The 13,265-nt window shown below is 36.3% G+C and overlaps 1 protein-coding gene across 2 annotated transcripts in view; it reads left to right on the top strand.

The window, feature by feature from the left end:
- The window catches only part of Ano4 (anoctamin 4), a 342,978-nt gene that overhangs the window by 140,227 nt on the left and 189,486 nt on the right, over positions 1–13,265 (top strand). The window contains exon 3 of one of the 2 annotated variants that reach the window (XM_008832628.1): positions 10,303–10,407. The exons of the other annotated variant lie outside the window; for it this stretch is intronic. Coding sequence (XP_008830850.1) covers positions 10,303–10,407 — 105 coding nt within the window. The remainder of the gene's footprint in view (positions 1–10,302; positions 10,408–13,265) is intronic. 2 annotated transcript variants of the gene reach the window in all.

The raw sequence follows: 13,265 nt of genomic DNA, 5'->3' as shown, positions 1-13,265 counted from the left end.
ATATATATATACCTATAGAATGCATTCAGAGAGAATGTTCTGGAGAATCTTCATAGCCCTTTGTATGGGTGAAGTAAATGGGGGAAAGCCGTAGAAAAGCAGCCACAAAGAAAACCAAATGAGCAACTTCTGGGAAGGGCCTTGTGTGTTTGGAATTAGAAATTGCTTCTCCCTAAGGCTGTTTAAAATGGTTTTATTTGGGTGTGGGGGGCCGTTTAGAGAGAGTTAAGTATCTAACTCAAGATCATGCAATTATAGCAAGCAGAGGTGGGACTTGAAAGCATAAACCATTCACTGTGGTAGGCAGCCAGTTGATAGTGAATTTCCACTGTTGAATTACCTGAGAGCTAAGCCGCTGCTGCGCAAGGTGGGAAAGTCCTGGCTTTTATGAGTGGTGAACTCTTCCCATTCCTGTCTCTAGCCCTTATGAAAATCTACTGTTGTCATTCGTACGGAGAGAGTAAACCACATGGTAGTAATGCCCAAAATCTCAGACTTTCTGTCCCCTAACCTCTCTAAATCTTGAGTTTCTTTTTTCTTCTCATATACAAGAATCCTTGTCATTAGCACTAGACTCCAGTATCCAGCTGGAGAGAGAATGTCCCTCTCTCTCTGCTCCATGCTATTCTCCATCTTTACACTGCCATAAAAATACTGGATTCACCTATGGGGAGTTTCAAACCAAACTCTCAATTTAAAATGTGGCATCTTTTCTGCCTCTTATGTCAAAAAATATTACATGTAAGGATTTATTTTATATATTCAGTTTAAGTTTTGAAACATCATTGCTCACCTAGCCTATAAAAACGTTGCCTTCAAAGATTTATGTTGAACGTACACTCTCATGACAGGAACTACCAATTTTATTTGTAGATTATAAATACAATGAGAAAAAAAGCACAGATCCAGTATTATTTATTACATAGAGATCATAGAAAATATCATTTGTTCCCCCTGGCCTACTTTATACATTGCTTATCCTTTATGTTACACAGGGAAGGTAGGATTTGGTTTGTGAGACTTTATTTCTATTTCAGTATAAAGTAACTATTCTATTTGACTAAGAACTATTAAGTTATAAAAGCTTCAACAATATCTTAAACATAATTAGAAAAGTAAATCTACTGTATAGAATATGTATAACAACCAGCTTTGAAATCTTTTCCCCTTAACATAGTGGAGATTATTATTATATCATTAACATACATTCATTTAAAAATGAATGGTTTTATTAGGTTGCCTTTGCGCAGGTATCTACTCGGACCATCTTTGCCCCCTTGTTACTCTCGCTATCCTGCCCTTGTACCTTCCACTAGTGTCTTTTTTCTTCTCAAACACTCCTGCATGTCTACATCTTTTACACATTTTTTAAAAATAGAATTTGCATCTGAGAGAAAATACATGACATTGATTTTCTGAATCTGGATTACTTCATTTAGCATGGTAACCTCCAATTCCAGCCATTTTCCTTCAAATGACATAATTTCATTCATTAGTCTATGAACGAAAAAAAAACCCTATTATATATATATATATATATATGAATGACACATTTTCTTTATTCGTTCATCTATAGACAGAAAGTAAGGTGGTTTTATAGCTTGACTGTTATGATAGTGCTGCATTGACTAAGTAATTCAGGTATTCACTAAGTAATTCCAAGGAGTGGTATAGCTAGATCATACAGCAGTTCTATTTTTAGTATTTTGAAGAATGTCCATCCTGATTTCCATATTGACTGCACTGATTTATTTTCTCTCCTACAGTGTGTCAGGTTTCCAGTTTTATCACATTCTTTCCAGAGTTTGTTGTCTTTATGATAACCCTTCTGACTAGGGGGGTGGTGAGGGGAGATAGAATTTCAGTGAAGTTTTAGTTTGCATTACTCTAACGGCAAGGACATTATTTTTTCAATGTTCGACTTACTGACCACTTGTATCTCATTTTTTGAAAATTGTCCAATTCATTTGCCCATTTATTTATTGGATGATCCATTTGGTGCTTTTTTTAGTTCTTTCAAATTCTAGATATTATTCAGATATATAACTTGCAAAAGTTTTCTTCCATTTCCATGCTCTCTTCATTCTTGTTTTCTTTTCTGTTCAGGAGCTTTTCAATGTCATGCAATCCCATTTATAAATTATTGCTGTAATTTCCTGTCTATTGAAATATTTTTTTCAATGCATATTTTTTGTTGAATTTTCTTGCAGTTCACACAAAACATCTTAATCATCTTTATAACCCCTCCCCCATCCTCACTTCCCTATAATCCCCCACTGTATTTCATGCATTCTGACATATATGTTAAGGCTATATATTTGTCTGGTCAAATTTGTGCACCCAGATGTCCCTCAATGCAAGTCCATCTGCTGGGGTGTAGTCAGCCTATCTAGAGTCTCTCCCTTAAAGAAGATCAACTGTCCTTCACCCAGCAGCAATTAGTTGCCAATAGTTCTTTGGCTAAGGTTGGGGCTTGCTGCCAATTTCCACAGTTCTGTGTTAGCTTTTTGTCTGATTGAGTTTGAATGGGTCTTGTGCACGCTGATACCGTTACTGTACGTTCATATGAGCAAGTTCCCAGAGACTTGGAAGACTCTGTTTCCTTACAGTTATGCACCAACCCTGGCTCGTACAACCTTTCTGCTCCCTCTTCTGCAGTGGTCCCTGAGGTGTGGGTGGGTGAAGTTTAATACAGGAGTTCTATCCAAGGACAGGCTCTCTACAGTCTCTTATTCTCTACACTATGGTGAGTTGTGGATTTCTGTGTGCACCACACGCTGTTGCATGAGGAAGTTCATTGGTGAGAGTTGAGAGATGCCTTACCATTCTCGCTACCCCCTGTTCCACTATGTTGCATGGGCATTAGGTGTAGAGGTCCCACTGTAGGTGTGTGACTTAGGGCTGGGCATTTCCGACACTTATTCTCTGTGCATGACCAGTTGTGGAATTCTGTAATAGTCTCCATCTGTTTCAAAAAGAAGCTTATTTAATGATGGTGAATGGTATACGTATCTGTAAGTATAAGGATTCATATTTAGCATATAGTAAGAAATTACATTTATTGGGAGTTAAAGAGATGGCTCAGCAGTTAAGAGCACTGCCTGCTCTTGCAGAATACCCAGGTTCAAATCCCAGCACCCACATGGCAGCTAATAGCCATTCATACCTACAGTTCCAGGGGATCCAAAGCCTACTTCTGTCCTCCGCAGGCCTTGCACAACATGGGCACACCTACACACCATGCAGACGTGATGCTCATATACATAAAATAAAAATAATTTTTTAAAAAAAGAAATTACATTTGTCTAGGGATATGACTGGGGTAGGGTTTTCTCTAGGATCTATGACTTCTCCAGTCATGAGTATTTGGCTATGTTTACAGTGCCACATGTGAGTTTACTCCTAGATAACTTGATTACCCCTAAAATAAAAGTACCACTACTGCACTGCTATAGATATTTAGAAAGTCATTACCTATACCATATCTTGAAGTATTTTCCCTTTATTTTTCTATAGTAGAACCTGGATGTGGTCGTGTATGCCTATTATCACAGTGCTTGGAAGCAGAGGCAAGATAATTGTTACAAGTTCAAGGCTGGTTTGGTCTATACATCAAATTTCAGGACAGTCAGGAATATATAGTAAAAAATACAAACAAAAAAAAAAACAAAGACAAATCAGAATGGATATTCTCAAGAAAACATGTGAGAAAAAATGCTGGGGAGGATGTGGTAAAATTGGAACCCTTACACACTGTTGGAGGGAATACAATTTAGAGCATAAATGTGAGAGGAAAGGGTAGTGGGTAGGCTAACCAAAACTAAGATTGCCTGAAAAAGCATTTTGGAAACCTCTTAGTTAGTAAGCAAATTTCAAAATACAACTTAAAAAAGAAAAGAGTTCAAATGGAATTACTCTGCATGTGTGGACAATGTCACTCCCAAAAGACAGGGAATATTAAATGAAAATCATGGTACAAACTATGTGATACCTCTCTACAAGTTACTGTCTGATTGAGGAATCTCCAGAGGCCTCTAACCAATACAAGCTGTTGCCATTTCTCTTGGCTACCCACTGTAACAGCATGGTAAGACCCTGTTGCTTAAGACACCACACACTTTGGCTTCAGGATATAGAGAAATTACTATCAAACAAACAGGGAAACATCCTCCTGACTGGCTGGCTTTCTCGGTGCCAGGAGATGCTATGCAGGCTGCTGGGGGAGAAAAAACATCCATGGTCTTGCTGAGCACTGTACTCTGCCTGCTACAATATCCCTGTCAGGCAACATGCTCTTACTGGTACAATAGTGGCAAGTTTGTTATGGGGTAACTGCTTTTCTGTTGGATTTGGGGCCTGCTCCAGATGAGGCATTTCCATACCAGGTACTGTAATCCTGCTCAAAAACCCATGACTGGGGAGGTCATAAGCCCTAGGGTAAAACTTTCTATTATTATTTTGCTAAATTGTCATGCTGTCAAGTTGCCTTCTGAACATTTATGCTTGTACCCATGAGCCTAGGCCCCTCAGTGTTGGTCAGACACATTTCTTTTGCAGTGGAGAGAAGTCAATGGGAAGGTGCATAATTGGTCAAAGTGCTGAGAATAAGAGACTGAGTGCTCAGCCCTAAATGGAACATCTATAGTAACCCTACCATCACCAGAACTCAGAGATCACTATAGAAGAATGTAAAAGCTGAAGTTGGGGAGGAGTTCTGTGACATGTTGGCTTCTGAACATGGCATGGCTGTTATAAGCATTAACTCACAACAGCTGTGCTTACCTACATAAGCCCTACACAAGATCAAGGTGCCAAAATTCCCAAAATTCCAGGCCCCACCTCTTGCTGAGGAGTTATGCTCAGTGGATGGTTTCTGGGGTAGAAAGAATCATTCCTTGTTGAAGATGTGGCAGGTGGTAGGGTTCCCATGTTCCAGTGGATGGCTCTACTCCAGGTACAAATGGACAACACGAACTCAAACATGTGGGTTACATAAAATAAAGGACATGAAGTTGGGAGGGGTGCGTGTTAAAAGTACGCGGGGGAGTTGATTATATATAATTGTATATGCATATAAAGTTCTCAAAAATAAAGAAAAAATTTAAAAAGCAAAAGCATATGTTTTGTTATATATAGTTCACAGCCATATGTATAATGGGTTTCTTTCAAGATAACTTTCTTTTTTTTTCTAAGTAGCAGGTTTCCTTATGTTATTTTCATACATCTTGTTGATTAGGTAGAAAAACTTGAGCATTTTCTAGCATGTAATTGTTACTGTTGCTAATGAAGTGAAATTTGCAGTTAAAAAGCCTTAACTGAGCAACTGATGATATTCAAAATGTTGTTCTCGATATTCTAAGAGGTGAAAGATAGATACCATGTGCTCGGAAGCTACAATGCATTACAACCTAGCTGAGGGAGCTAGCAGCGAGGAAATAAATCTAGATGAAGAGAAATATACTCTTCCACATGCTTTGAACATGTGCTTTATCTTTTCTATGATACAAATTTCCCATGAAAAATAAAGTAGCTAAACCATAAATGGCCACTTGGGCTCACAGATGGGAAACTGACATGTGCTTATCAGGACCGAGACATGCTTTCTGAAACAGAGAATTTAATGTGGGCCTTGAATGCAGAAAGGGGTTGCTTTAGAGAGAACTGAGACGGGAGAGGCAGTAACATGTTTGCAAATTGAGAAAGTCCTGTTTGAAGCTCAGTTTTTGTTCCTCTTCATATAAGCACTTAGCTAAATCCAAGTTAGATTCAAATCTGAAATGAAATTTTAATATATCATTTGCCTAGCTAAAGACCCTTTATTAAATGTAAATGCCATTATAAAGTTACTTTTTATTGGCACTGTGTTCCACTTTACTCAGAGAGAAGAATAGCAACAAAGAGTTGGGCTATAACCACCCCCGTCCATCAAATATAAGAATAAAAGCCAAGCTTGGAGAAATTGCAAACTTTGTAGCATTTTCATTTGTTAAAAGTGTTGCTTCCCCAGCCCTCATGTCTTTGAGGAAATTTTTTTTGTTTTTCTCTTTAACTTATTCCTTAAGTCTCTGTGGTATTATATTAAGTTGCATGTTTATTATAACTTTTTAATGGTTTCATTGAATCTTTGTATCTTCTCTATCCCTTTCCCTCATGCACACTTCAGAGTCCTGGATTTAGACCCAGTGTCAGACACCTGTGTCTGTAGGGATGGCCTCAGAGTCTTAGCTTTGTAGAAATCGTATTGAAGTCGCATGAGTAACAATAAATAAATAAATTTAAAAAGGAATAAACACAAAGCAGATGTATTGTACTTTACATACTGGAATCATTCTCTCTCAGTTGGGCCATGTCCGCCAAAAGTGGAGATAGTCAATATTTTTTTAACTTAAAAAAACTTTACTGAGAATTTCACACATGCGTATAAGGTATTTTGATGAAATCCACGCCCACTCCCTCCCCTCCTTGCTTTTTTTTACATAAATAAGTTATTGAGAATTTCATACTTGCATATAAGGTGTTTAGATCAAACCCATGCCCACACCCTCCCCTCCAACTCCTCCCATATCTCCATATCACTTTTTTCTGATAACTTCATATACCTTTTCTTCTTCTTTGATGTATTTATTTCTTTATTTTTATGGGGGTTTTGGCAACTCTAACATATTCCCCCCTCTGAAGACGTAACCCTAAAATCTTTTAAGGATTAGATAAAATACTTTTGACATTTTTGGCCTTTGGAATGGAGCATATTGCTAAGAGGCCCAAGGACGTTGTGACTTTTAGTCAAGAAATGGGCTACTTTTCTTTGGGGTCTTTTTACCCTAACTGCCTAGCCAATTCCTACCTCCTATTCTTTTCACACCATCCTCTGAAGGGGTTACTGAAATTGCTGATAGGGAATCTGGAAGCAGACTGCTCTGGCTTCTCACTTTCAAGGATTCTTTGGAAAGTGTCCTTGCGTATTGATCACTCTCTCTGGTCAGGAAAGTCTTCTTTTACATCTTCTCATCCCTTGATATTTTGGGCTTTTGTTGGCAGCAGTTTCAAATCATTGTATTATATTTTATGATACTATATTCTAGAGCATAGGATGATGCTTTATATTTTAAGGATTCCAAATGTGATTTTAAGATATAACATGATGATAATGTCACTTCCTGCAACTCGGACCCATTTTGTTCATACATTTTTACAAATCGTATTAATTTAGTAATTTAGAATATTTTCTGTCAAATTGAATAATATCTATGATTTAATATCTGGAGACTTTTCTATCAGACTTGAATTCCATTGAATTCTAAAATCTAATCATTATCTTTTGCTGATCCAGTCTGAAGTTTTAAATGTCTTTAAATTTATAAAAATGTTTGGTGTTTATTGTGAAAACTATAGAAACCATAAAGAATAAAGATAAACCGTGTTAATTTCACATTTTATGGGTGACCTCTGCACTCATTTGGAGTACCTTGTTTCCTTTTCCCCCAGTCATATGAATTGTATACTTTGTAATATACTTAGGATGTGTTACATATCCACATTCTTGGTGTTCTTCATGTTTTTCAAGTCATTAAATATTTTTCTCCCTTGTTTTAATTAGTTCTTTGAGAATTTCATGCAATACGTTTTTATCATGTTCATTGCCTTCCCCCCATTCTTCCAAGTTTTACTACTCAGTTCCCTACCCACTCAACTTCGTGTTCTCTTTGAAAGCAAACACAGAGAAAGCACAGTTTGTGCTACTCACACACTCTTGGGTGTGTTTCCAGGGTGGTTGACCTACCGAGGGTTGTGGGGGACACCTTGAAAGAAACCAGACTCTCCTCCCAGCAGCTATCAGCTGAAAATAGCTCCTCAGCTAGGGGTAGGACACTGTGCCTACCTCCACTCTCCATGATGGGATTTTGCCTGGTTTGATCTTGAGAAGATCTTGTGAATGCTGTGGTAACAGCTATGACTTCATACGTGCAACCTGCCCTGTTGTGCCTGGAAAACAGTTTCATTGTAGTCCTCTATCTCTTCTGGCTCTAACAATCTTTCTGCCCCCTCTTCCACAATGATCCCTGAGTCTTGGGAGGAGGGAACTGTGATACAGATGCCCCATTTAGGGTTGAGAAGTCATTAAATATCTTTAAAGACAGAATTTAACGATCAACATGCCTCTTTCATGTTGTGTCTCTTTCTTATACTTCTATATTGCCCTCAAACTTAAAAAATGAAAACTATAGAATTTTAGTTAGTAAAATCTGTATTGTTTAGTATTTATCCTTCTCTCTGTGTTACTTTATGAGCTCTTGAATATGATAAAGAATAAATATAAATAATAAATAAACAAAAAAATTGGGCTTGTATTTATTAGCCCATTTAAGAAATCATTTGTTTTTTAGTTTATGTAATGGTGTTTGTCTTAATCCGAAGTATTAGAACACTGAGTTATTTATGAGATTATTTTGTAAATCAGATTGCTTGTTTTCAGTCACCTGCAATTGTGACCGTTTGGGTGTGCACAGTATAAAAAGCTGGTTAAGAGCATGAAGTAGTATTGCCTCTACATAGATTACATGAATTATTCCACCTCGTTGTACCTCCCTTGTAAAGTTAAAGGCTGAAGGAGACAACGAAGTATAGAGCCTTGAAGATGGGCCTTCTGAGTTGTTGTTTTGTTGTCTTCATTGTGAGGTGTTTGGTCATTGAATAGAACAAAGCAGACACTGAAAAGCATAACAACTTTTCTGTGGCTATTTGAAGTAGCTGACCATGGAAGAAGATGACAAATATCTTGTTTTAATTGTGGGATGGTGGGAAGACATCTTTATTTGTCCCTAAGAGGCGGTCTTACAGGTAACTCCAGACTTTGCAACAAAGCAATTACATGCATGAATTTGAAAAGTTCATTGCCATATTTACATTGCTGTATCCTTAAGCAGAAGTTCCTGACCATTATGGAAATATGTGCTGGGGTTCCTATCATTCACTATGTAGATATTCTTTATATAAATTGTTGTGTTGCTTTAGTAAATTTTTATGAATGATAATAGAATAACTTCCTTTATTAAGTATCAACTGTGACAGCTACGGGTTTTTTTTGTAAATTTAAAAAATTCTTGTGGATAGTTTGTGAGGCTATAATTGTCATCCCTATTTTATGGATGAGGAAACTAACATTTAGAGAGGTTTGGTGTGACTTAGTCAGAACTAGCTACTTTCTTGATCACAGAATCTAACTTTCAGCTTTACTTGCAGCTCTACGGTACCTCATAGTCACTGAGGGCCTTGTTCATTCATCCAATTCATGCTTTCTGAGGGTTGGCTCTGTGTGTTATATTGTTCTAAGAGCTAAGACTAGAACATACAAAGTCCCTTCCCTCCTAAGGCTTACAACTTCTGCTGTATTACTTGTGAACATCCTACTAAGGCAGAGGCTTTATCTTCTTGTTCTTGAGTTTTTGAACTGTAACTGAAATTTTATATAGAAGATAAAATATACATATATCTACCTATCATCTATCTGCCTATATCTTATAAAAGAATTATTTCTTAAAAACACTGGAAGCTGGGGCATGTCCATTTTATTCATAATGTTACCCATGTATTTTAGACTTTGCAGATGCCTCAAGTTAAAAATGCTCTTATTAAGAAGCATTGTTAGTGATAAAATTATTTTATGGTGTCTTGTTTTCTTTGGTTTAAATGTTCTAGAGGTGTGTAGAATAGCATAAAAAGCCTTCTTTCTTTATAACTCACTCAAATGATGACACAAACCTAGTACAAGAAACAATTATTTTATATTTAATATATGTTTTATTAAAAGATTCTGCTATAGTTGAAAAACAAGCAGAGGAATTTAATTGTGAGCAAGAAAATATTGATACCTTGTTTTCTGTGAGATCAAGAATAATAAATTCTTTCACAAGAATGAATTAGTATAATCTCAAAGAGTATGACGTTATAGAGTATTTTGTTGAATGTCAATTTTGAATTACCTTGATTGGAAACTAACATATTTTATCTTAGAAAATGTCAGTAAATACTATGAAATAAATTACATTGTTTAAAATAGTTGCTGTATTCCTCATTGAGAATCCAAGTGAACAGTTTTGATACATAATGATCGAAGAGACTATGTATCTTCTCTTTTTATTTAGTTATTTTTTTTACCACTTTTGAAGTCATTTATCTAAGAGAGAGGATCACTGGCAAACCAACTAGCTGCTCATTTTAGATGTTGATATCACTTCTTGGGACCCTAATGCTGGGATCTCTTATAACCAGTGCAAACTCCATGAATATCTTTCATTTCTCTAGAAGGAGGTGTGGATTTGCAAGGCTACCAGCTGGATATGCAAATACTACCTGACGGCCCAAAGAGTGATGTGGACTTTTCAGAGATTCTTAATGCAATACAAGAAAGTAAGTTTCACCCAAATTTTAAATTCACCACAAGAGGAAAAACTATTATAATACTTGTGAAGTGGTAAAATAACTAGAACATTTCAAGTCTTAAAAAATAATAAATCCATGTCTTAAAGACAATACTGTGCAAAATAATTTTGAGACAAGAGAGAATGTAATTGGGGTTAATTTGTAAAACTGAGCTACAAGATATTGGGGTCTTTGGAGAATTCTATGTGTAGTATATTACATTTTAGGTTTAGGTTAATTATAACCAAAGAAAATTAAAAAAAAAAAATCAGCTTTCACATGTGAACTTGGGGCAATGGTGGCATCGAGCACAGGACCTGTGCCAACTCAGTCAGACAAAGGCTCTGAGTGGAGCAAGGGAAATGGGCAGCAGGCAGGAACTGTTGGAGACTGATTACTGCTGGGTGAGGGAGAGTAGACATTACTTATGATCTCTAGATAAGCTGACTAGACTCCAGAGGATGAATTTGCACTGAAGGACATCTGGGCACAAATGCTTGACTGGATAGGACTTAACATTTATGGCAGAATATATGAGGTCCCGTGGGGGTGGTGTGGGGGGGCATGAGTGGACAAGGGGTCTAAATTTAATTAAGGACTCTTGCATGAAATGGATAAAAGATCAATAAAAATTAAAAACTCAAATACTATTCCTCTGTTCAAATGCAAGAGGAATTAAATGTTGATCCACTAAGCTAAAATCAGAACCTTATTATTTAAAACAAGCACTTGGAGTCATTGATGATGGGCCACGTCCCAGATGTAAGCCCCTCCTCATTTCCGAGCATTCTGATTTATCAATGATAGTTCTTCTTATGCTGTTTTGTGTCCTGTAACTTTTACTCAGAATCTTACTATAAACAACTCATATCACCTAGTAACAGATTAAGTTCTGAGGAAGCCAATACCCCTTGAGTGTCACTGTCAGAGCTTAATTCTAGATGACCACACTATTTTAATATCAGATAGTATTATATAATGTTGAGTTTGAGGAGCTTCTATTTGAAGAGCATTTTATGAAGAGCCACTGCATTTTTTTCTTTCTATAAATTTGAGACATTATATTTTTGTGTCAGTTTCTCTATGTGTGTAGTTCTGAGGATGGAACCCAGGGTTTTGAAAATATTAGGCAAACGCTGTATCTCTGAGCCAGCTATTGAATTTCTTATGACTATTTCTCATCATTTTATAGTCATTTTTATCACTACTGTATTGTTTTTTTGATTTTATGAGAGATTAGGAGTTATTAATGAGATATATGAAGAGTTCAGCGTTTATGTGGGACAGTTGAGAGTGGAAGAAATTAACAAAGTAATCAGATAACTATTTGAGATAGAGGCTGCCCTCGCCTTCATTTAATCCCATTACAAATGTGTTCATTTCAGAAGTTAAACATACTGAGATGAAGAAGATGAGGCTACTTTTGAGGGAAATATTTGAATGAAGACTATAAGAGGACTAGTTATTTGTTCCGGATGATCAATCTTTCATATTAATGAATAAAAGAGGAACATTCTCCCCAGGAGAGTGAAAAATCAAATTAATGGACATCAGACACAAAATCACTTTTCACTGAAAGTTATAAAATTATGTAATTGTTTCATTTGATATGAAGGAAGATAGATTGTAAAATGCTCAAAGAATTGAAAAAAATCTCCATGACTGACAAAAATTGGCTCTTTGTAAATGCTGGAGATGACCTTAATAAATGTGTTTTTTTTAGGATTGTATTAACTTACATCAGAATGAAGTAGTGCTTTATTAAGGGGTTATTTTTATAGTAATTTTTCATATAGGTTTTGGCTAAAGATGTGCTTGTATGTGCATTAGCTGTTCTATAGTTTAGAATGATAATCTCTTTATAAAGAGGTAGAGGAATACAAATTTATGAATACATTATAAAGTTCAAAATATGAATATGGGAGTTTTGCTTACCTTTGAAATGGAAATAAAGATCTTACAGGCTTATACATTTCCTAATACTTATTTTCTCTGTTAAAGGACAAGTTTGATACTAGGTAGATTGGGACAGAGCCCATACAGGCTGGGTTATTTCTAATAGGAAAAATTGGGGCCATTTATCTATCTTTTACCTCTGCCTAGGTCTCAAATATTTTATATTTATCTAGTTCACTGTAATTTTTAAGTATAAAAGCATGTACCTTCTTTTTTTGTTTTTTGTTTTTCATTTTTTTCAGAGACCGTCAAGCACAGGACCCATGCCAGCTCAATTAAACAAGGGCCTAAAGGGGAGGAGAGAAATGGGTGGTGGGCTGGCACTAGACTGAGACCTACTAGAGACTGATTGCTACTGGATAAGGGAGAGTATGACTTACATACGATCTCTAGATGGGCTGACTAGACTCCAGTGAATGAATTTACAGTGAAGAACATTGAGTATAAACACTTAATTGGACAGGACTTAACATGTGTGGTGGAATACATGAAGTCCTGTGGGGGGGGGATGGGGGAGGCATGGATGGGGAAGGGGTCTAAATTTGATTAAGAACTGTTTTTTGAAATTACAAAAGATCAATAAAAATATATTAAATGCAAAAATGTTAAATAATAATAATAATAAATACCCCCCCAAAAGAAACTGTATCTTAGATGAAGTTTTCTGGGAATGTTTGAGAGACCAATTTGTAATATTATAAAGAATATAGAACTCTGAATATCAGTGTAGCACCTCCTTTTCAGATATTTTTGTTGCAAATAACAGAGTGGAATGATTTCACCAAGGCTAGAATTATGTGGCCATATGTGTGGCCATACACGTATGACACTGAAGACCAAACTAGTGTGTGTGTGTGTGTGTGTGTGTGTGTGTGTGTGTGTGTGTATTA

This window comes from Nannospalax galili, unplaced genomic scaffold (assembly GCF_000622305.1).
Source record: "Nannospalax galili isolate Female #2095 unplaced genomic scaffold, S.galili_v1.0 scaffold415, whole genome shotgun sequence".
NCBI lineage: Eukaryota > Metazoa > Chordata > Mammalia > Rodentia > Spalacidae > Nannospalax > Nannospalax galili.
The sequence above is the reverse complement of the archived record's forward strand: the minus strand, read 5'-3'. Positions and strand labels throughout refer to the sequence as shown.